The 24,935-nt window shown below is 37.5% G+C and overlaps 1 protein-coding gene across 4 annotated transcripts; it reads left to right on the top strand.

Moving 5' to 3' along the window:
• Positions 1-2,629: 2,629 nt before the first annotated feature.
• morc2 (MORC family CW-type zinc finger 2) lies at positions 2,630-24,019 on the top strand. 4 transcript variants are annotated; one of them, XM_061729102.1, is made up of 29 exons: positions 2,630-2,725; positions 3,111-3,205; positions 3,294-3,442; positions 12,485-12,538; positions 12,677-12,711; positions 12,803-12,871; positions 13,293-13,383; positions 13,499-13,607; positions 14,158-14,317; positions 14,454-14,565; positions 15,415-15,540; positions 15,647-15,726; positions 15,797-15,879; positions 16,252-16,337; positions 18,079-18,219; positions 18,299-18,453; positions 18,747-18,875; positions 18,978-19,083; positions 19,261-19,393; positions 19,478-19,561; positions 19,967-20,218; positions 20,310-20,591; positions 21,423-21,548; positions 21,828-21,888; positions 21,967-22,105; positions 22,277-22,444; positions 22,547-22,640; positions 22,845-23,033; positions 23,142-24,019. In XM_061729102.1, the coding sequence occupies exons 3-29, from the start codon at positions 3,375-3,377 to the stop codon at positions 23,208-23,210; spliced, it is 3,201 nt and encodes a 1,066-aa protein (XP_061585086.1). In that variant the 5' UTR covers positions 2,630-2,725; positions 3,111-3,205; positions 3,294-3,374; the 3' UTR covers positions 23,211-24,019. The 4 variants fall into 4 exon arrangements, with proteins under 4 accessions (XP_061585086.1, XP_061585089.1, XP_061585088.1 ...); XM_061729104.1 differs by having other exon boundaries at positions 2,646-2,725; positions 3,111-3,151; XM_061729103.1 differs by lacking the exon at positions 2,630-2,725 and adding an exon at positions 2,763-2,841.
• The last annotated feature ends 916 nt before the right edge of the window (positions 24,020-24,935 follow it).

The raw sequence follows: 24,935 nt of genomic DNA, 5'->3' as shown, positions 1-24,935 counted from the left end.
GTGTGTGTGTGTGTGTGTGTGTGTGTGTGTGTGTGTGTGTGTGTGTGTGTGTGTGTGTGTGTGTGTGTGTGTGTGTGTGTGTGTGTGTGTGTGTGTGTGTGTGTGTGTGTGTGTGTGTGTGTGTGTGTGTGTGTGTCCGCTTTATTTGGAGTCATTGGTTTAGCAGAAATAAAATAGAACTAAGTATATACAAGTGATAAATACAAGTGTAGCTTGTTGTAGCTTATTGTGATTATTTTGCATTTTTCCTTCTTCAAATTCAGCCATAAAGGATTTAGGGGAAGCTTAATGTCATTTTTTAATAATTGTTTTAAAGGCTACAGAAAGTCAAATATATATTTAGCTTTTCATTTGGATATTTATTTATTTTTTCCCTTTGGTAACTTCTCTGAAAAAATGCATTTTGGTTCTTTCACTATACTAGTTTGCAGGATTTCAACTATCGATGATCATGTGTTCTTATTTCACATCACAAATGCATGCGTTGCATTGCAGTACATCCCTTCTTTCTTGTATTGTACATAAAAATAAATAATTATTTTTTTGTCAGGGCTATTGTTTCTTTTACAGCTAACAAGCCAATGGCAACATGGACAAACGAGTCCCTAAGTCCCTATGAGTCTGTTGCTTTGTTGGGCTATTGTATTTGTGGCCAGGAGGAAGTAGCACAAACTTTAAAAAGTGGGTGGTATGGATCCATCTGAAAAACTCATTTCCACTTTGTACAGGTCATACTGATTATTTGATGTGCCTGCAACCTTAAAAATACCTTAGGCAGTTCTTGTTCTTTAAAGTTATTGATCTATAGCAGCAAACGAATGCAAAATAAGAACAGATTAAATAAAACAAGAATGAAACGTTTTCATAAAAATGCTTTCCACATTAAAAAATGGGATTAGCAAGAAAATACAGACGTTGCTGTACTTTTGGTTGTAACATCATGTATGTCTTTTACTTTACCTGCGGACACTTTATGCACCAATGTGTCACTGCTTTCCAGGAGGTTTTTTTGTGTTTTGATTTTCTGACCAAGTGCATAAAAAAATATATGTTGCACATGAAATATGGTAAACAAAACAATTTAATTCAACATTTTTGAACAAATGTATTTATTTAATAGTGTAACCAAGTACTCAATCACTACTGCTGTGCTTACCTGTTCAGCAGTTATTAAGAATACAACCACCAATTCCATCAGGGTCCAGGCTTGTTTTTATATATTTCACTTTTTCATTGTAACTTAATTCCCCAGAAAGGTTTCATCACCACACCACTGTTTACCACCACCATGCTCAGACTAATACCACTGTCTTTAAAATGTGACAGTTATTTTGGTTCTTTTCACTATACTATACTAACATCTGTCAAATAGCAGAAATCGTGCACTACTGGTGTGCTTCAAAGGCATTTTAAGAAAATAACCCAAAAAATACATTTTCATATGACCAGGAAATAACTTAATATATCTAGAAATAGAGGGAACAAAATATTGAAATAAAACAATAAATAAAGAGAAGGATAGAAGATGAAGAGGAAAGAACCAGTCAATTCAATTCAATACTAACCTGTATCACTAACCTGTATCATTAAGTTAATGATACAGGTTAGTGATACAGGTTAGTATTGAATTTAATTTAATTGAAATGTTATTTCGAACATAAAACAGTAGTGAATACAAAAGAAAACAATAATAATCAATAATAAATAAATGTAAATAAGAAAACAAAACAAAAATATAAATTAAAAAAACATGCATCCACCATAATTAACATGCTCGAAAAGGAGTATGAAGAAGTAACGAATTATCCTACCCTCTATACTATATTTCATTATGATCAAAATTAATTTAATTGCTATACAAAAAACTAAAGATCAATATATAAATATCAATAATAATACATCCACACACCTATATACAGGACTGTCTCAGAAAATTAGAATATTGTGATAAAGTTCTTTATTTTCTGTAATGAAAACAAAAATGTCATACATTCTGGATTCATTACAAATCAACTGAAATATTGCAAGCCTTTTATTATTTTAATATTGCTGATTATGGCTTACAGTTTAAGATTAAGATTCCCAGAATATTCAAATTTTTTGAGATAGGATATTTGAGTTTTCTTAAGCTGTAAGCCATGATCAGCAATATCAAAATAATAAAAGGCTTGCAATATTTCAATTGATTTGTAATGAATCCAGAATGTATGACATTTTTGCATTACAGAAAATAAAGGACTTTATCACAATATTCTAATTTTCTGAGACAGTCCTGTACACTGATATAAATATACCCATTTATAAATTAATACATCATTCTCAACAATATACCAAATAAGAAAATCAAATAAAAAAAACAAACAACTCATAACGGCAGAGCCCAACCCCAAAAGTAACCAAAACCCCCTCAAGCCCCCTCCTCCCTGTATCTTTTAAAAATAATTTGTTTATATTTGTGTTTAAATATACACATACAATATACTGTATTTATTATAAGTCGTACATGGCGATGCACTGTGGCCGATGGACCACGTGTGTAAAAACCTGTCGACGTCACAAGGGATTTCGTCCAATCATCGTTGAGAGTTTGTAATCCTGTCTTCTGATTGGCTCTCTGCAGGAAAGCAGGGCGGGATTTACGGAGAGCAGAGGAAACCAACCATCGATGTTGGGGAGAGCTTTCTGCGCGGCCTGTCGGATTGTTTCATGGTAAAGAACAGAAAACGTAAGGTTACAAACGATTCATCCCAACGTGGTACGGTTATTATACGAGCTCAGCGACAGTATAGAGTCGTAACGACGTGCCAACATGTTGCAAAGTCGGCGAAAATGTTGTGTTTGGTAAGCTGAGCCTCGGCGGTGTGGCGAGATACACAGACGCTAACCGTCGTTAGCTACCGACGTTAGCTGCACCTTAAACACTTGTAACGTTTGTTACGTAACGCATCACATGTTTGAATCATTCGTGTGAAAGTATACTTAATTAAGCATTGCTTAATTGGAACCCAGTTGGACTTATGAATGACTTTGGCATAAGAGCCTCTAGGTTGGTGTTTCCTCAGTCCTGCCCACAGACTGTTCTCCAACAACACCTTGTTTTCGTCCCGCAGGCCTCCCACGTGGGCGCGCTGGCGGCACCTTTACCTGTCTGGTGAGAAGGCTTGATAAGGCTCTTGACATTTGTAAAACATCCACTTTGTCTAATGTAAGTTCATATGCAGAATGTCAGTGAAGTATCAACTTGACTGGTGATAGTGTTATCTATTTATTATTTTTCTAAACTTCCTTTTCAGGACAAAAGTTTTGCACTACAGCTAGTTTGACCAGGAAGAAGATAAGTAGGTGGTCAAAAGGAAACAAGGAAGTTCTCTGACATGGCATACTCCGCCTACAGCAACTTGAGCAGGGCACAGCTTACCTTTGAGTACCTGCACACAAATTCGTAAGTACCACCTTTCCTCTTATTCATATCTGTTTTAAGAGTTTCATACAACACTCAATTGAGAAATCGTATTATTTTTGAATTACAAGTAGCGACTAGACTCAGATTAAAAGATACATCCTATGATGCACTGGGACACATCATCTCACTCTGTTACACCTCTCACTTTGTATTTCTTTTGTACAATTTAAATTTTTATCTTGTATTTTTTGCACAATTCTTGTCTGTAGAAATTGTAAATAGGTCATACTTATTCTCACTACCTCAAACCGCTGCACCTTAAAATGTTTATAATCTTTGTACATAGAAATTCCACATTTGTCTATTGTTCATTTGTTTATTGTTCACCTTTAATACCATAGAGAGCGAAACTACCGGAGTCAAATTCCTTGTTGGACAATGTTCGAACCTGGCCAATAAAGCTGATTCTGATCAGTGATGTGCCTGAGATCGGGGGTTTCGGGTCTTTCAACAATCATACCCCCTCCTTCAGGTGACCCAGCTGGGGTTGATCAAGCCCTGACTTGTGTCCCAGTAGCATTGGCCCACAGATCGCTCCTCCTGATCCAAAGCCATCTCGAGGCTCTCTCTGCTGCCTCCATGGTGGACTTGATGGCTCTCCTTTTTGCAGCCCCCGTAATGCCAAGTAGCATGAACACCTTGCACAGCGAGCGGCCAGCAAACCCCAGATGCAAACCATTATATTATATTAGCTGGTTTTGCAACACTAAAAACAATAATTGTCAAGATTGTGATTAAAAGCTACATCTGAACACAAACTATTTCTCGTCATCTAGTCTTAGTGGTTCTTTGGATGGATGATTTGATTTAATCTTGATTAACCTGTCTCGACCCAAAGAAGTATATCCTGTCCTTTAGTTGAAAGTGGCTCTGCTGACTTATCATATTTCCACCGTAACTAACGTCATTATGACTTCCACTATAGACTAAATAAAATCTCAGACTGCATCAAATGTATCCAAGTCAACAGGACAAATAAAGTTAGAACTATCCAAACTATTCCTTGAATATTTTTGGCCAGAAACACCAGCATGATCTCAATATTGCTTGGGACTCGCTCACCCATGTCTAAATGAAGTTTGTTTCCGAATTGCATGGGATTCAGAAGAGAAGACTGCTAATTTGGCAAAATAATTGATTATCTTTTCTTCTTGATTTTGATTATTGTTTGTGATCATAGGAAGCCAAATTTGAAATCGCAATTAAACATTTTTTAATTGCACCTATTAAAACAAATTTAGTTTAATTGCCCTAACTGCAGTACATTTCTAGCATATGTCATCTGTTTCATTCTTTGAAGTACATTTCCTCTACTTTACACAAATGCAGATTAGACTTCCTTGTGACTGCTACAAACTAAATTCAGTGTCAAATTTTCCTTTCATGTAGCCCTCTTAAAACTGGGTTTTAGGATGCCAGTCAACAGAATTTGGGTTGTTAGAACAAGAAAAGATGCATAAGATGGAATGCATGTAAGCCTTTTTCATGCATGAGATGTCCAATGCATGGGGATTCATGAAGTTATACAGGGATTGAAGTTCTCCGTCTCTAGACGGATTTCCGTCAGTTGGAAAATGAAGGAAAAAAAAAGAAAGAACAAAAAACATTTGCACGTGTGTATTCTTGTGGTACAGTTTAGACTATCCAATGAAATCATGTTAGGCATTAAACTGACGCTGTTGTAAACTAATAAATCTAGCCTTAGCCTTGGTATTAGCCAATCAGAAACAGAGGAGGGCGGGTTCGCCCCCGTCCCTCAGGGAAGACTGACTTGTCAGAGACTGGGGGGCCAGTAGTCACGTCATTTAATTCACACATGCGCGTGGGGTAAAACTATCATACAATGAACACGGCATCGAAGAGCAGCGGTAGCGTTAACATGTTAAAACTCTAACTAAATTAAATTTTCTTTTGAGAAAATGCTGCAAGAGGGGTCACTAAAAGCCGGGGACACTGCACGCTTCTCTGCCCCGCCCGCCCCCGCTGCCCTTGTGAACAAAACAAACATGTCGATGCGGCCGCTTGAGAAACCAGCGCAGAAAATACAGAACCACGGGTTACTCCGTACAGGCAGCGGGCTGAGCAGGACTGTTAATGCTGGAAATGACTTGCTGTCTGAGCTGGTGTTTAAGCTGCCATATGCGTTAATCTCAGCTCACACAGACAACCAGCTGCGTTAAGAAACGGACCTCGCTCAGACCACGCCAGGAGAGCCTCATACTGTAATACAAAATTATGATTCCACCTACTACAGACGTCGCCGTTAAAGTAAATGATCTTTTTTCGCACGTATTTTTTTGTGTCCAGTCAACTGTGTGCTGGCAAAACTTGCAGATCATTGAATCGCCAGACACGTTACACACGGACAAACTCATACACACCCCCAACCGTGCACAACCAGTGTTCAGCTTAAATTTCAAAACGTTATATAAGTTCAATGAAGTTCATATCTATATTTACTATAGCTTGTTTAGTTTCTTCTGTTATTGGACACACGGTTTGTCATGACATACCTGAAAAATGCCTGATGCTTCATGGCAAGCTGTGTCTGGTGACAGAATAAATTAGACAAGCTAAAATAATGGTTTGTTTACTGCATGAGCTGTTGCAATTTCCTTCTTTTTTGCACTTTAAATGGATATTGAAAGACCCATTTGAGTTATTTTTTAGTCATTTCACAATAATTATTGTGAAATTATTATTTCACTAGTTATTTTACAGTCATATAATTCAGGCAACGGCTCAAAAAACATTTTTGATAACACTAACCCACATCAATATCGGATCGAATCAAATGGTGATTAAAAAAACAGAAGGGCTAATACAGCATTTAACTTTTTTACTTGAAACCTTTGGGAAGCGACGACACGGCAGAAAAGGGGCCATTCTTAAAGTGTGGTGCAGCGCATAAATGGCGGGGGAATATGAACTGGCCTGAAAAAAATGTTTCAGTCAAAATATTTTTTTTGCTTTAATCTTATAAAAGAAGAAAACAATTACATTCAGGCTGGTGGCTTCTTTCGTACATATCTTCAGTGATGAGAAAGTGCAAATGTCCCCTTGGAGGTAATTGTAAAAAAAATTGATATTCCCATATCAGTTTGACATGTTCAGATCTCTGTGGATGTGTAAAATATACTAGTGTTGTATGGAATCAACTTGAATGAATGAAGATTGATGTTATATAGAACTTTGTTTGCGTAGATTAGTACCCCTGATAGGCATTTAGTGCTATGAAACTAGTTGTAACTTCATGCATGTCTTCCACTTCACCCGGGGTACACTTAATGCACCAATGTTTTACCGCTGTCCAGGAAGCTCTGAAAATATTAAAGGTTTTTTGTTTTGTTTTTCTGACCATTTGACCCAGGTGCGCTTGAAAAATGGTAAACAAAACTATAATTTGAATTTTCTTTTAATCAATGTATTTATTTAACAGTGTAACCTGTAATGGTCGCCTGGGAATTAGATCAAGCCAAATGAAAAACATCCTATTGCTGTGGGGGGGGGTTTTAAATCTGGAGATTAACATGGAAATTGTTCTTGGGCTAGGCTAACACAATTGCTATTGCATATTGTTTCTGAAGAGAACCATGTTTGCATTTCATGATTTTCATTTTCGTGATACTGACATGTATGGTTGCTCTGACTTAAAGTGGCTCACAGTAGGCGGGTTTCCACTAGCGGGAGATCTGAATAGATTTTCCGGGGCCGGATCGTTGTTGCGTGTCTCCATTACCAGGTTCGTCCCTGCAAAAGTGGCTTTCAGGAACCTTGACAAGGTGAAAAATGTCCCTGTAGTTGGAGAGGTACTCAGGTTGGCCAACAGGGACCTCCTGGTGGGGGGATCTACTAATCAGGATTTTTCTAAATTACGTTCAGCACTCTTATGTGAACATAAATCATGTGACCCCCGGCCATTTTAACCATTTGGACTAGAGGCATTTTGCTATGAGTACATTTGTTGAAGTCGGACCGTACAAGGAAAAAAACGGTAGATTGACCATCAAGTAGGTTCAAGTGTTGTTGGTAATACGCCAATGTAGAGGTCTGGGGGGGGGGGGGGGGGGGTTTCTTTAAGGGTGCTTTCACACCTGTCCCGTTTGAAGCAGTTGTTCCGAAACAGGGAGCGTTTCCCCCTAAAGATCGGAACATTTGGTATATATGAACACAGCAATCGCGCTCGGAAATGGCACAAAGCAAGCGAGCCGAGATCACCTCGGAGAGGTGGACTCGATTCCATTCGAGACCTGAAGCGGTTAATTTTTTTAATTTGTGGTGAGAACATAATCGACACAGCAACCGATTCAACTCCATTCATTGTGTATGTGCGACCACGGCGCAAGGAGAGGAGTCGGCGCAGCCTCCACCAGCTTCCTCCTATTGGACGTGCCGAGATGTCGTCTCAGCGCGGCACGGTGAAATTAAAAAATGTTCAATTCGGGCAAGGTTTGCGCAGCGCAAACCCTGCGGCAGGCGGCCTCTCGCCCGCCGCTCAGCTCGCTCTGCGCCGAGCGCACATAAATGAATGGGTAAAGCCTGATTTATGGTTCCGCGTTAAATCGACGCAGAGCCTACGCCGTACCCTAGGCCGTAGGCTCTGCGTTAGTGTAACGCGGAACCATAAATCAGCCTAAAGCCGGCGGCAGTCTGCGCTGCGCTGAAAGGGGCGTGTTGTTTATCCCGGGGTGCGGACGAGGAAACTCCTTCCGCATTCATTTGACCAATCAGAGAGCAGCTGGTTCGCGCATGGAATTTATCAGCTTTGAACCGGTACAGACGTTTGCCTTGTGAACACAAACCCCACAAACGAGAAACAAAACAACTATCGATTTTAGCCCCTGAATCGGAACAAAACAAATGGGCCACACGTGTTAAAGCACCCTTAATCTCAATCGCTTTGACCATGCTCCATGTTTGAAAAAGCAAACAAAAGGCAAGTAGCATCTTTTGTTTACATGTTTCTTCTTCTCTTTATTCTTTTACTCTATTCTTCTTTTTCATATCCTTGTATGCTGCTGGCCTTTAGTGGGCAGTGGTGAGTTCAGAGTTCAATATGCAGTACATATTCATTGACCACTGATTTTTCCAAAGCGATTTTAATTATTGTCGCGTATTTAAAAAAAAAATATATATATTTTGGTATAATAAAATTAAGTTCAGGAACATCAAATGTCTTGGTTATCCCCGATTCACAGTGCTGAAATCCTTGAAATCAAGTAATTAGGGACTTTTGTCCTTTCAGTTGACTTACCAAGAAAGTTTTGCTGTATTGTTCCATATGGGATTATTTTTTGCAAGGAGGTGTTTTCGTGAGTTCCTCTTGTGTCAGATATTTTACTTCTAGAGTCTTGCAAGTAATGAAAAGGTGCATATGGTTTGTATAAATATTTTTATTAACATTGCACAACAAAGCAGAAAAATATTAGCCAAACAAATAAATACAACTATATTAAACAAAACAATATAGATTGTAAAATAACGAAGGAACGGCGATGCAACTGATGGGTCTGCAGGGCCGCATCACCACTCCTTTTGCTCATTTCTTTGTTGTGTGGATTTACACATTTGTCCGGGCACATTTGTCTTTCGCAATCTTTGGGCTGGCTCCTAAATGGCTTTGTCCCTGTGCCCGGGCGAGGTGATGTCTGCTGTAGTTGTGCACACTCACAGCCTCAAGCTCCTCCTTTATAGTTGTGGTGGTGGTTGTTGTTGTTGTCGTCGTCTTTGGTTTGTTCTTTTTGCTGGTCGCATGTTAGCTATACTGCTCAACGCTGCCCCCCTCGGTTTCCGGTGGTATTGCTCCGTTTGCTGTGTCATGCAACGGATCCGCAAATTAATTAATCAAATAACTTGCATGGATGGAGGAGACGGAAGAAAGGGTCTGTCTTCTGGTTCGAGCATGAATGAGTTAGTACAGGTTCCTGTCTGGCAGGTTAACCCTGAACTACTGCTAGTGAAAATACACCTAGTATGTGTCTGCAGGGAGCTTCAGAACAACCAACACAGGTCCAGGATCAAGTTTATCACAAGTGTCTAACTGAAATTATTTATACTTGCTGAAGTGCAGTCCTACAGATTTTTACCTTTTTTTGGTCAAATATATTTTTCTTCCATATAAACGCAGTGCTTTAAGTTCCTCTGCTACAAAGGTTGAAATGCCTGAACCACAAAGGGAAAAAACAAACTTCTGTAAAACTGTATGGCATGTAACTCATCAGCCTTCACATTCTTTATCACTTATCAATGCACAACCACAAAAGGAAACAGAAAATTTGTGGCCGAAACCGAAAATAATAATAAACACTTGGCCGAATACCGAATAATACCGAACGATGGTTCTTCGCAGTTTTTCATTTATTTTGCCAATTTTTTTCACCATTGCATGAATCAAATAAATGTGCAGTGAAATACCCGCCAGTCACAATTTGTCTTACTGTACTTATTGTATTTTTTCTCATAATCCGTTTTTCATTTTCTCCCGTTCAAATCCAATTAATCGGGTTGCGGTGGGACGGGGCTGATCTCAACAATTTGAAGCCTTGTATAATAATTGTAGAAATCTGGGTCATTTTCTTGGAGGATCTCGTCAAACTTATCAGACAGTGAGGGTTCGTGCACCGCATCGGTAGTACGTGCCCTTTTCTCTGCGCTCTCTCCCTGATCTCCTGCGCTGTGCGTCCCGTGACCGTTTCCATCACCAAGCTCATTGTTATAAATTGTATCTGCTTTCCAATGCTCTGGATGTATGTAAATGGAGAAAGCCACTTCTCAAGCCCCTGGAGGGTTTTTAGGCTTTCTCCTTCACATTTCTTTCTACTTTTATATTGTGTTACAAATGTTTTTTATATGTGAAAACAAAAATAAATAAAATAAATAAATAAAAGCGGCTTTCCCAAATCCAACTCAGCCTGGATCATTTCTCGTTCCCTCTGCTTTTTCCCCACATCCAAGTAATGATCTGACATGCTGCATTTAACACCGCACGTCCCTCACTCCACGCTGTTCGCTGTTTGATTGCGTCATCTAAACATGCCGTTATTAATTGTTCGTTTTTTTCCCCACTTATTCCACCGAACACCGAAAGTGGTTTTTTTTGCTTTTTTCTGCCGAACAATTTCGGTTACCGAACATCACTAGTGTTTAATTCTGCTTTTCAAAATAGATGGCTAGCTGTAAATGTTGCTTTATAGTATAAATAGCTTCTTTTATGAAAAATCATCACTTTAACCTAAAATCATCAAACTTAACAGTTCATCAAAACTTTACTGAAGGATTTTATCAATTTCCCGCAAAAAATAAATACATTCTTAAATGTTCATCTTGAATTAAATGCTGAGAATCTGATGTTGAAATGTTTCCTTGTTAACCAGACAAGAAAGTTTCACTAGATGATTCTCTTCAAATTTTTAGACCCAGTTAAATACTTGAGCATGATAATTGCTTGCTCTGTGATGATCACTTTAAAACTTAAGGATGTTTATTTTGACTGTTTTTGTTTGTGATAATTGTTTGTCTCCAAACTTAAGTTTTTTTTCAATCTAACGATAATAATAAGCACAGATATAACAGATCTCTTACCTGGCAATCATTTCAGAAATTTTTCTGGGAAAGTTTTAGTGCATAAACTGGATTCCTGAAATCGATATCAAATTTTCTTCTTTTTAAATTTTTTTTTAATACAAGTTACTGTGTCTAGTTCTCATCTGTAATCAAAGTATAGAAAGAAATGTATGAAATTTAGTCTAGAGAAGTCCTTATCCGCAACCTTGAACCTGTATTGCCATACTCCTTTTGAGTTTTCTGCTCTGTTAATCTGCTCTCTTACTGATTATTCCCTGTGCTGTACTATGCATTCTTTAAATGAAACTTGCCATGAGAAAGAAAAAATGGAAAACATGCAACAAATTACATAGTTTTTATAGTGAGATGCCTTGTGATGATATTAACATGTGCAGTTTGAACTAAGGTTTTGGAAAAAGCATGTGGCATGTCTTCCAGTTGCTTAATAGTGTCCTCCTGACCTGGCCCCTTTGGAGGACTGTTGTTTTTCTGTTACATGACTGGGGTTGAATGCAACTCAGGGCCCTTGTCTTCCTTTTTTACTGGCTTGTTTATATCCATTTTTATCATGTACCTGAAACTATCAAATACCGTAATTTAATTTGTTTGTTTGTTTGTTTTTGTTGCTAACTTTTTCAACTCGCAATGGAAAATGTACTGATAGTGGAGGAATTGGGAGAATTGGTATTAACTTTGAAAGTGAAAAGATTGACTCACACCACATATTTGAGAAATGTCACACAACTTTCTTAGACAAAAAGTAGGGGTTTCTTATATTGTTGCTCTGCTATGATGAGAATAAAATCATCTGACCAATTTTTCTTTTTGCAAATATGCCATATATGTTGGATGTTAAAGGCTTGTGAACAGTATTTATAAATGCTCTAGTGATAAGTTGGTACATTAAAGAGAAATTAAGCTCCTAATTTGTATTTATTTTTTTTAAGAAAAAGATCATTGATTATTTAAACACTGACATTCAGTAAATTTAAATGTTTGTTTTTATTCTTTCTATTTCTGACAGTTAAATGACCCATGAATTGAGTGAACAAAACCTCCTTTTAAAATGTATTTATTTATTTAGCAATATAATCAATACTATAGAGTGAGATAAAACTAATGTCTTTTTAGGAACATTCTTTAATATGCCCTAAAATTTGGTTTGTGATGTAGCAGATGATAATCTGACAAGTAGTTATTTGATCCTCATACAAAAGCAATAGAAGTTGACCAGAAGTGAATTGATCATTTAACAGGTTTTCGGAGAGAAATTGAAAATTAACAAAAAGAAACTGATATACTGTCGGACTACCACTGAATACTGTTCTTACACCAAGATTTAAGAAATACAAATTAAAGAGCTAATTAACAAGCTGTTATATTATCAAATTCAAATATATTTTTACTGAATCTGCCAGTTTTTTTTTTATATATAAAGAAATATTTTTCTGTTTTCAGGACAACTCATGAGTTCTTATTTGGAGCCTTGGCAGAGCTTGTGGACAATTCAAGGTACTCATGATAATATTAATAAAATAACCTTTTTTTTCATTGACAATGAGGTTTGTTAATCTGCATTGCACCAAGATCTATCTTGAAATTAGAAAGTTTGATGTGGATGTTTTTTTTGTCTTTGTTGTTTCTCCACAGGGATGCCAATGCCACAAGAATCGACATCTACACTGGTATGTATAATTGGAATTCTACCTTTCAAACATAGAAACATACACTGATGTGATCATCATCTTTCTTTTGTCCTTGTCTTTCTTTTGACAGAAAAAAGACCAGAGCTGCGTGGTGGTTTTATGCTCTGTTTTTTGGATGATGGTATTGGGATGGATCCCAGTAAGTGTGACTTATTAACTTGGGAGACAATGTAAAACTTCTTTCTGGTTCACAGAATGCCATCACCTGTAATAAAAATAGGTTTGAAAGGGATAAGAAAGTTAAAATTGTTGATCTGAGATGATGGGGCCATGTCCACAGAAGACGCAACACATTTCAAACTCAAATGAACTGCAGTAACAAAGCAAACTGATAATCTCTTTGAACAAAGCATAAATATTATGGCTGATCTTAGTGTTAGTAGTGATGGGTAATAATAATAGTAGGTAATGTGTGTGTATATTCAAATTATTTGCTTTATTTGGGCATGGTTTAAGGTATTTAAAATAAAATGTAAAAAAAAAAAAAATACTCTTTATGAACCTAATTATGTAAATGCCCAGTGAGTTGTAGTTTGTGAGAAATGTCTTTCTTTCACTAGGTGAGGCAACCCATGTGATTCAGTTTGGAAAGTCAAACAAACGGTCTCCTGAGTCCACCCAGATTGGCCAATACGGCAATGGATTAAAATCGTAAGTCTTTTAAACAAATTTGTGTGATTAAATGAGATTTTTGAGTTAATACTCTGTATTTCAAACAGTTCCTTGCATTTAATCTATTTCACCTGTTGTTTTAATGCTTTCACAGTGGCTCAATGCGAATCGGGAAAGACTTCATCTTGTTCACAAAAAAGGATACCACACTGACTTGCCTTTTCCTATCAAGGACTTTTCATGAAGAGGAGGGACTTGATGAGGTTAGTATTTATTATTTTATAGAATGTTTAAACGCCAAATAAGGTTGTTTTGAATGATTAGATTAAATGATTAACTGGAGATTATTATATTAATGTTTTCTGTCCGTATATAATAATTTATATGCTGCAGAGCCAAGTGGACAAAACAGTTATTTAGCAATATATTAAGTTGAAAATGATCCGTTTCTGCTTATGTGTGACATTTTTGCACAAATGCATGTGATCATTATTACCATATTTTCATTAGTGTACAAACGTGTGATAATATGAATATTGTGTTTGTTACTGTAGAATGACTGATTTATATCCAGGTACCTGTCTTGTCACATTGGCCTGAAATGGAGAAATAAAATGCTAACTCCAGGCCGATCATATTTGTTGTGGCCATTGTAGTTTGACATTAATTGTTTGTTCTTCAGGAAAGAAAAAATAAATGTGTATATGTAGAAATGGGAACATCCAGTATTGGAGTTGATCCTGAGCGTCATCCAGATCATGTGGAAGGGAACACTTGGCATTGTGTTCAAACTATTTGATTCTGTCATTTCAGGTGATTGTACCTCTTCCCTCCTGGGATCTGAAGACTAGAGAGCCACTGACTTTTGATCCGGAGAAGTATGCAATTGAGACTGAGCTAATCTTCAAATACTCACCTTTCAAAAATGAACAGCAGCTGATGGAGCAGTTCAACAAAATAGAGGGCAGCAGTGGTAAGAATAGGAACCTTTTGTTTTGAAATATTCATCTTTGGTATGTCCAACAGTTCAGTAAATTCTTTGATTTTCACGTTTGGTGTATTAAATGTATTATCTTTTTTTGAACTTTTATGTCGAATTGTATTCAAAGGCACACTTGTGATCGTCTATAATCTAAAGCTGATGGACAATGGAGAGCCAGAGCTTGATGTAGACACGGATCACCAGGATATACTGATGGCTGGGACACTTGTTGAGGGAGTGTAAGTTCAGTCATTACTTTGTGTAATTTTCTAAAGGATTTTATAAGGCACTTGCATACTGGCATTTCTTTGAGGAACACTCCCCCCTTGTGCCTGTCTGTCAGAGCTGGTAAGGCGCAAAATCTAATCGCCTCTCTTTTCTTCCTCCCGAGGTAGAACAGAAGGTGTGAAAAAGGAGAATCTGGTCATGTATGTAGGGGCCATTCACCCACTCCGTAACCGAGTGAGAAGCGTGAGAATTTTAACAAATTTCTGATCATGTACGTGTACCGACCACAGTCTAAAGTACAGAGCTGCACTTCGCTCCAGGGACAAGCAGCGCTCGTAGTTAAAACCTGCTCACAAATGAAACAGCAGCTGGCGAGGGAGACCTGGACGCTTCCAGCTTGAGGAGCCGCCATTTTTATTTACTGTACTGATGCTGTACATCCTGCATCTGTCTAGTTACTGTTCAAACCACCAGTCAACTTCTCCACACATCAATGCGCTGCACACATCGGCGGTCACTCAAGAGACGAGTATGAGTCTTCTTCAAACTGCACACACACATCTACACCTCGCTTGCGGATTTGCGCATAAATCTGTCTTGTTTAACGCACATGACGTGGAGTCGCACTTCAGTTCCGGAATGCCAGTTTTGTGTATGTAAGGACGTTGGTGGGATTTTTCTAGCTTGGATCAGTATGTAAAGGCTAATGGAGGAAAATTGGTGGCCCACTTTTATGGAAATGTTACAGAATGCCAGTATGTAAGCACCTACAGTTATTTAGCAAAAAAAAACATAGTATATGGTGAAAAGCGCATTTTATTGATTATAAATGCTGTGAGTTTTGGCTTTATCATTCACAGTAAGCCAGAGAAGAGGTCATTCAGGGCATATACCGCTGTTTTGTACATTGACCCACGCATGAGGATTTTTATCCAAGGACATAAAGTCAGGACTAAGAGACTCTCCTGCTGTCTTTACAAACCAAGGTAATACAATGTACTCACTAATGTTTTTTTTTGTTTTTCTTTGTTTTTCTAGTGACTGGAAATGTATTGATGTTTTGTTGTTTTTTTTTTAATTCTTCTTGAAAAGGGTATATAAATATACATCAACTCGTTTCAAAACACGTGCTGAACAAGAAGTGAAAAAGGCAGATCACCTTGCAAAGATTGGTGAGTCAGTCATATATATTTAAACTTTTTTGCTTTAGTTTTAAGTTAACTTGGTCTTGTCTTATTTCAGCGGAAGAGAAGGCGAAAGAGGCAGAGAGCAAACGTGTAGCATTGGAGGCCAGATTAAGCAGTGATCTCTCAAAAGATTCACGGGTAAGGCGAGAGGCTTTTTTACCTAAGATTTCACATGGAAATAATTCAGACATTTGTTTTTATTTATTTCAAGAAGTGGGTTTATACATATCAGGCTCTTTTTGCCAGCAAAATAAGACAAAGTGCATGATTTAAATAGAGTTTTTAATTGCCTATCAGTGTCTGTTAAAATAGACTTCTTTAAATACTTAAAGAATAGGGAGTCATAAGGAGTTGCCATCGTCGTTGTTATTATTATTATTATTGATGATTGATCATGATTATTATTATTAACTCTCTAAACCCATTCGTTACAAAATTAATCCTTTAGGATTATTTAGACATATGTTTAATATCATTTGTTTTTCTTCTTTTTTTTTTCTCCCCCACAAGGCTGTTTTGCGAAAAGTTCAGGATTCAGCCATGATGCTGCGAAGGGAAGCTGACATGAGAAAAAGGAGTCTTGAAGCCAAACAGAAGTATGTTAAGCTACAAAACTTTCTATTGATGACTTTAGTGTTAGGCTTGGTGGTATATCGATCAATATTTGCTCAAACAAGATTTATTATACTGTTTATACCCACACAGTTTGATGCTGCATAGGATAACCTTTCCGTAAAGGAGTGCCTGAGGGGGGACCAAACACACACCTTTTGTAACGCACAGTTCTCTGGCTCAAGAAGGGATTTCATTTGTATTTTATGGAAGTTGGAACAAATTTTAAGTTTAAAGAGGGCCGAGGCAAGGCAGTGAAAGCAAGTGCTTGGCACTGTGTGGCAGTTAGGATCTGAGCAAGGAATTAAAATAAAATATGATTCACTTATGGGTCTTCAAGACATGACAGAGAAATGTGCATAATCAGGATCTAGGCTCAGAAGAGAACAGATGTTTCTGCATCTACAAGGCTGCATCAAACAGATATTATTACCCATTGGACTTTTCCAGAACCTTTTCTGTACCTCGATCTCATTATGTGAATTACTCATGTCATATTGTCTTTTTGATCTTTTTCCTGTCATCGCCTTACTGTACAGATGTGACCTTCTTGCATGCGATGGAACTAAATCTGATTCAATCCTAGTCAGAATCCAGCCTTTTTTTTTTTTTTTGCTTTGATATAGTCAGAGTAAAATTTTCCACAACAATGACAACTCTTTAACGGAAGGGCCAACATGCCTTTTTATATTGTTTTTTTAAAACGATATTGTTACAAAGTTGCTAAGTTAACAACATTGAGCTTCAGACTCAAAATTTGTGTAAGTAAGTCTGGAGGTCATGTTGTTTCTGACAAACACAAAAGAAAAGCGGAACAGAAGACTGTTGTGAGGGATGGGAGCAGAAGACAATGGGGTGGTTTTAGACAGAGAGCCGATGGCTAAAGATTATATCAGCAGACTCAAATTGAAAAGGCGGTATAGAGGGTATGCATTGATGTCACTTCCCCACTGGACCACGCCCCCTTACTCGCACTGAGTGGCAAAACAGCTGCAACTAGTGGAGAAGACGGGATAACAGTCGATTATCGGCTTAAATTAAAGGCAGTTGGACTTGACAGTGACCCGTACAGTTACCAAGAACCAGTGGTCCATGGACATTAATATTTGGCCACGAATCGAGTTTTCTGATATTTATATGTATTTAATTTCTACGCCGGGGAAATACACGAAGCAAAGCTTGGAGGCGTACAAAAGTCTTGACGCTTGGTCCTACTTCAAGGCAGGATTTGTCGGCGAAATTAAAGTGATGAGGAAACCGAACTTTATGATTTGACCGTTTAACGTTAGCTACCCAAGAATCCAACATTACCTGATACAAAATGGGAACCGCAAATCCACATTTCGGTGCCTGGAATCCAGTTGTTTCTGCGAATTGCAGCGATCCATTTGTCTCTTAAGATTATTTTTCGGCAGTCTGTAAAACGATAACTCCGATTTCTTGCTAAATCTATGAGTACAGTCTATCGCACAACAGCTCTTTCCCACTTTAGATGTTTTCGAGTGCTCAAACTGAAAGTTTACGGTGCCACTCAGTGGGCGTAACCCGCTGTGAAGTCGCATCTGTGACGTCATGCGCATTCCCTCTATACTGGCCAGTCCTAATATTTTAAGAAACTTTTTCTTTTTTTTTTTTTTTTTTTAAGTTTGCAACTAAAATGTACTTACTTACGGATCATGTTTGAGTTTCTTTTTCTCTTTTTTCTAAAATCCTCTCATTCCTCAGAGCATTAAAAGAACCCAAGGACTTGAATTTTATATTTGGGGTAAATATTGAACAGAGAGACTTGGACGGGATGTTTGTGTACAATTGCTCTCGGCTCATCAAGATGTATGAGAAGACTGGGCCCCAGCTGGAGGGAGGCATGTAAGTAAAATGCACAGAGGCTTAAAAAGAAAGCATAAACGCAACTATTTACAATAATGTGTTTTTTTTTTTGTTCAAGGGCGTGTGGTGGCGTGGTTGGAGTTGTAGATGTCCCATATTTGGTTCTAGAGCCTACTCACAACAAACAAGACTTTGCAGATGCAAAGGAGTATCGACACTTACTGAAATCCATGGGGGAGCATTTAGCTCAGTACTGGAAGGACACCAACATTGGTAAGTTTTTCTGAATTGAAGGATTCCTGCTTGTCAGCCACATTTGTTCACGACAAATAGAAGAAAACGTATCAGGGAATATGATAAAGTAGGTTAGCTGTCTTTCTTGTGTCAAGAAACTTTAATCAAAATTGTTCTCAATTGGAATAGCCAAAATAGAAAAATCATATGAATGTCCATCTCATCTGAACTGTTGGTTGAAACTCATTTCCTTCTTTTGAATTACTACTTTCTATATTAATTTCTTGTGTGTTTTTTTTTATTTTTTTTATTCTTTCTTTTTTTTAATGCAGCCCAGAAAGGCATAGTGAAGTTCTGGGATGAGTTTGGATACCTGTCAGCCAGTTGGTCTGCACCGCCATCATCAGAATTGAGATACAAGAGGCGTCGTGCAATGGAAATGCCACTCACCATTCAGTGTGGTGTGCTACACATTAATGCATAAATTCAGTCATATTAAACTAATTATAAACTAAATAATGTATTGCAGTAACTTGCTCATTGATTATGTATTTCACTTTTAGATAAATGTTTGAAGTGGAGAACTCTGCCTTTCCAAATGGATGCAGTGGATAAACGCTACCCAGATAGTTGGGTGTGTCTCATGAACCCTGACAGCCACCAGGACAGGTACAAACACAAGGTTTTCTGAGAGATGTCTAGAGACAAAAAAAAATAAAAAATTATTAGTATGAACTGAATTGTTTGTGTAACATATTCTGTATGCCACGTCTTTTACTTCATGCTCTATATTGTTTTTTGGAACATAGTGTTTGTATTTACTTATGTTATTTTTCATGTTTTTAGGTGCGATGCTCCGGAACAGAAACAGAATTTGCCATGTGGCGTTTTGAGGAAAGACAAAGTAACAGCTGAAGACAAACAGAAGGAGCTAGCAGAGAAAATCAAACAGCAGCAGGAGAAACTAGATGCCTTGCAGGTCTCTAACTCATTTGTTGGCATCTCTTTCTGTAACTTTTGTGTGTATTAAGACATAATCTGAATTTGTATTTCTTTCCATTAGAAAACCAGCACAATTAAATCTTCAGCAGATATCAAAAAGCTACCCTTGGAGGTCAGCATGAAGCCAACAGAAAGCTCCTCTCAGGTACTCGTAGTAGCCTGCTTGCCTTATTGAATTTTGGCATAAATATTTGATTATTTTACTGGAAATATGACTAAAAATAGCAAAGCTATTGTAATATAATATTATATTACAATTTATTATATAAAAAGTGTAAAACAAATGTTAATATTTATATTTTGGGGGTTAACAGAAATTGAAAAACAAAAGTTGGTTCTGATTTATTTCTAATTGATTTTACTTGTTTTTTTTTATTTTACTTGAAGAGAAAGAAAGAACAAAGTCATTCGTGCTTGTTAAGCAAATCTTGGTTCCTTTTACCACTAGTGGTCTTGCTTTTCATTCATTTTTTTTTTCTCATTTCATTACTCTTTTTATTCATTTAAATTTTTTTTGTTGTATGCTTTCTGTATCCTTCTGTTTATTCAGAGAACTAGGTCTTCTGAAAGGTCTGTAACCCGCCCACGGTCCCCCCCACTCCCAGCTCACCTCAAAAATGCCCCGAGTGCTCCCCCAACACGTACCGCTTCTCAGCGTTCCAGCCGAGCACCTGCGCCCCCTCCTGCACCACCTAAAGTTGAAGCATCCAGGTCCAGAGCTGCGGCAAAGCCTCCCCCACCTGCAGTAAAGCCTGCACCAAAAACTACTGCCAAAACACCTCCACACAGCCGCAGCTCACGAGTAAGTTACAGTTTTAAAGTGTTGAGGAGGTCTTGCTGGTGAAGGTATTTAACAAAAATGATATGAAATTATCATAAATGTGTCCTTACAGAGCTCTACCAAAGCATCCTCAGTGAAACCAGCAGCAACTGGAAAGCGTAAGAGAATAATTGTGCAGGACAGTGGGGATGAAGAAGATGATGAGGAGGAGGAGGAAGAAGACGAGGAGGAAGAGGAGGAGGAGGAGGAAGAGGAGGAGGAGGAGAAGAAAGACAGTGAAGATGAGTCTGAAGAAGAGCCACAGGCAAAGAAATCCAAAATGGCCACATCTGCCAGTAATCATGGTAAAGTGGTAGAGAAGTCTCTGATCCCCAAACGTGGCAAGTTGGACGAGGTAAAAACAAAGCATTTCACTCATGATACTAGAGCCCTCTTGACATTGGGTGAAAAGAAATGGTGCACAGTCATAATTGTAAAAGTATATTTGTTTAACACTTCAACAACAGAAGGTAAATTATATCAATCACTGAGATATATTCTATATTGTTTTAATGTATTTTATTTTAGAAGTATCAGTGATTACAACTGACGGGATTAATTCAGTTGCTGGGGGGGGGGGGGGAGGAAATTACAATGGGAGAGCTGTTGGGTTTTTTTCCCCCATTTTCTTTTTTGTTTTTCCTCTATCAGATTCCTACCTGGAATATGACATTCCTATTCTATGTTTTGCTTCAAGCCTTAAACTCCCCTCTAGACACAGATTGACAGTGCAATTTCAACATACCGTGTTTGCAGAGCATTTACTAGAAGTTATTTTATCAAATCCCATTACACAGTTTGTATTGTCTATTGCTAAAACCACCTGAAATACCAAAATCTTGTTTACTCATACCAGTGATACATAACATAACATAGTAAGTATGATGGGATTGTGGCTTTACTGTAAACAAACAGCTGACTTAATTTTTTTTAATAACATTCACTTCCATGATTTAATTGGTATTTGGAATAATGAAATACTTTGAGAAGAAAAGCATTTAATGTAGTTGGAACAGCTATTGTGTTGCATTATCCTAAGTGTTTAAACTTTCTATTCTTTCTATTCTATCTCCTTGCAACTGCACCTAATTGCAAGAAGCACTGCTTAATAATCTCGCAAACTTAATTGTAAATACAACCTCCATCTTAACATGCAAACAGAACTCCTCTGATGTTGACCTTGCAGGTTAAATCACATTCTCAGCCAGAAAAGAAACGGGTATCTTCTCCTGCACGGCTGCAACCAATCACACCAAACTCTGTTAGTGTGGTCAAATCCAATTCGACGCAAAAGCCAAGTGCTAAAGAAAAGGTATCTTTACAGGGTCCACCTACCTTCAAATAAAGCTGGGTTGCTTCTACTTACATATTCTAACAATCATAGCTTAAAGGGGTGTATTACCAAATTAACATTCTCTTCTTTAATAATCTCCAACCCCTTTCTCAAGCATGCCTTTCTTACCCAATAAGTTGGAACCCTTGAGGAACTTTATAAATCTCTCCTTTCAAATGGTAGCATATAATTTGGCTCCATCTTCTCAGTTAAACAGTAGCCCTACTGCTGTGGTTATAACAACTCTTCTATTCCCAGGTGGCACCTGAGAAAACTCCACAGAAGGAACTGGAGATTGATAATAAAAATGCTCAGAGAGGTAAGAGGATTCAGTGTTATGTACTGTACATATTAACTTGTCATACAAAGAGGATTTCATATTTGTTTATTTTTACAGATAAGGGTCTGCTGGTGGAAGTACGTGTCAATAAGGAGTGGTACACTGGAAAAGTTGTTGCCGTGGAGGCAAATAAACAGAATGTTCGCTGGAAAGTAAAGTTTGACTACGTACCGCGATCTACGCCCAAAGACCGGTGGTAAGCTGTGGTGTGCATTGCTGCATTCAGAGCATGTTCTTGGAATTGAAATGAGTAAAATGATATCTGTGTCCTTTATAAAGATGCTTTTGTTTCCTCTCTAGACCACACTTTTTTACATTTAGTATTGCAGGAATGTAATGAATGCCCCATGTGTGTGTTCCTGTTAAGGGTGTTTAAAGGTAGTGATGACGTTAGGTTGATGCGGCCACCATCCCCAATTTCTCAGACGCCTGATACCCAGCAGGAAAGTGAGAGGGGTCCGGCACCCATGGAGCCAGACACTACTCAACCTGGAACCAGTCGAGAGGTGACTGACAGCCTGACCACCATGTTGAGGTGAGCTGGTCACCATGAATCTATACTATTTGCATGATAGTTTCAGAATCATTCTTCGCTGAAGCAGTGCTACTGCATTCATTGTGATTTTTGTGTCTCCAGAACAATGCTGCGTTATTTTTTCCCTCCTGCATTTCGAATTCCAAAGGATGATGTTAATGGAATGACAGCTGAAGATTTGATGGCCTTTCCTTTGGTGAGATGAGTGATCCTTTGCTGAAAGATTTAGCTAAATAAGAGGAAACATTTTTAATTATTTCAGTCACATTAATGGAGAATTATCCCCAGGAAAATGTCCAAAAGGACATGTTCTGGAAATACTTGAACATGTGCACTTGCCATAAACTCAGTTGTTTGTTATGATGTTCTGAAGTGTTTTATTTGTTTGTTTTCCATTTAGAAAGAGTATTTCCAGGCGTATGAATCGGGTCTCCAGTCACTGTGCAATTCGTACCAGAACAGAGCTGATGCCAGGGCTAGGGCCGTGGAAGAGAAAAACACCAGCACTGAGGTCAAACTGAAGGAGGCAGATGAGAAACTACAGAAACTCCGAACAAATATTGTAGCACTTCTGCAGAAAGTACAAGAGGTAAGACTTGACAATGATCTGAATGTGGAAAAACCACACTCTTTCTGATTGTTAAAACCCACTTGTGTGAAATAATGCAAACTAATGCTTTTCTTTTTACACACTTAGGACATCGATATAAACACAGATGATGAACTTGATGCCTACATAGAAGACCTCCTCACTAAGGGTGATTAAAGACTAGCCAGAAGCAAAACAGAAGAGAAAATTGACATAACTTGTAGTTTTCAGTAAAGCTTTTACTCCAAGGACTTTTTGCTTGTTGGCTGTGAATATTTGGATTGTTTTCATTTCTTAATCACACCACTTGTTAAATCTTTTTTTTTTTTTTTTCATACATTGTTGGTTAGCCTCTGCTTTTTTTTCTTCCCCCTTTCAGTCCTTTTTTATATACCTGCTTGTAAACTAAACATTTATCTGTTAAAAACCTGGTATTCCAGTTGAATTTTGTGAAGGTTTAATGTATACCCTTTTATGTAGCCAGTTTGAGTCAAGTTAACATTGGTTTTATCTTTTAATTCTCAATCATTTGAGTATTGCACAGTGAGTGGCAACACAAGAGTCTCAATACTTGGGATTAACGGTTTGTGCTCTTTAAAGTATAACTTTTTTACTAGAAAATGGGAAAAAGTGTTGCCCTTATTCTTTCTCCATCCTGGTCAGTGAACCAAGTTAATTTTACTGCTATGTGAGATGCTACATCCACAAAGACTCCTTACTGGGTTTTATCAGTATGAATATTCCTTCATATCCTCTCTACAAGTAAGCTATGACTGTCCTGTGTTTATGATAAAAAAAAAAAAAAAATCTTATGTGCAAACTTGTATGTTCAGAAGTATTCAGTGCCTGTATTTCTTTTGAAAATATTTTTAACATACCATGAAAATGTTTTATTGAACACTGCATGCTCTCAGTCTTGTTCTGAGTGGAACAAGTGGTTCTGTATTTTTGACAAATCTGTACTCGAAACAATAAACCAGGCTCAGCAACACTTTACTAATCTCTGGTGTCTATTCATGTTCACAGTATTTCTAATGGGACATTAAGTAAAAATGACAATGGTTAGCCACATTTCTTCTTACTGGTTTAGTTTACAGATGGATTATCATTGATCATTTCTTTTTTACAAGTGTATTGCACAGCAATCTGCGGATTTAAAGTCAGTACGTTTACATGCACTAACAAAGTCGAATTGTTGCCCTAATCCAATTGATATCTAATTTTTAAAAGCCATGTATACATCTTAGTCGGTCTGTAGTTGAACCGAACTGAATCTCTTGAGATCGAGCCAGTGGCGTCAATTCAGTGGAAGCTAAGGTATGGCAAGGTTACGAGTCACAGAACTTAACTAGGGTATCAATCAACACGCCCAGCAAATACTTATCACAGAAGTCTGCTATGTAGCTTATCTTTTTCAAATGCAGTCTCGCTCACACTGCAAAAACTCAAAATCTTACCAGGAATATTTGTCTTATTTCTAGTTAAAATGTCTCATTTTTAGTCTCATTACACTTAAAACAAGAGTCATTACCAGAAAAATTACTTATTTGACAATTTTCACCTGTTTCAAGTAAATTTTCAATTGAAATAAGTAGAAAAATCTGCCAGTGGGACAAGATGTATCTTCTCATTACAAGCAAAAAAAAATGTTTTAAGTGAAAATCTACTTGAAACACGTGGAAATTGTTGTTTTTTGAGTCTTGTCTTAAATGTAATGAGATTTTTTTTGACTAAAAATTAGACATTTTAACTAGAAATAAGACAAATATTCTTAAGATTTTGAGTTTTTGCAGTGTAATAACTAGTGAAATCGATCATGTTGTTCTGATTTGCATTTGTTATTTTATGTATTAAATAATAGAATAATCAATTCAAATAGACAGAGTAATTCCATAAAAATTC

Source organism: Cololabis saira, chromosome 9 (assembly GCF_033807715.1).
Source record: "Cololabis saira isolate AMF1-May2022 chromosome 9, fColSai1.1, whole genome shotgun sequence".
Taxonomy (NCBI): Eukaryota; Metazoa; Chordata; class Actinopteri; order Beloniformes; family Belonidae; genus Cololabis; species Cololabis saira.
The sequence above is the reverse complement of the archived record's forward strand: the minus strand, read 5'-3'. Positions and strand labels throughout refer to the sequence as shown.

Coding starts and splice junctions, on each gene's coding strand:
- morc2 (XM_061729102.1), top strand. CDS start 3,375: ATGGCATACTCCGCCTACAGCAACTTGAGCAGGGCACAGCTTACCTTT. Junction 15,880..16,251: donor ATCTCTCAAAAGATTCACGG/GTAAGGCGAGAG, acceptor CTCCCCCACAAG/GCTGTTTTGCGAAAAGTTCA. Junction 18,876..18,977: donor GCCACTCACCATTCAGTGTG/GTGTGCTACACA, acceptor TTTCACTTTTAG/ATAAATGTTTGAAGTGGAGA.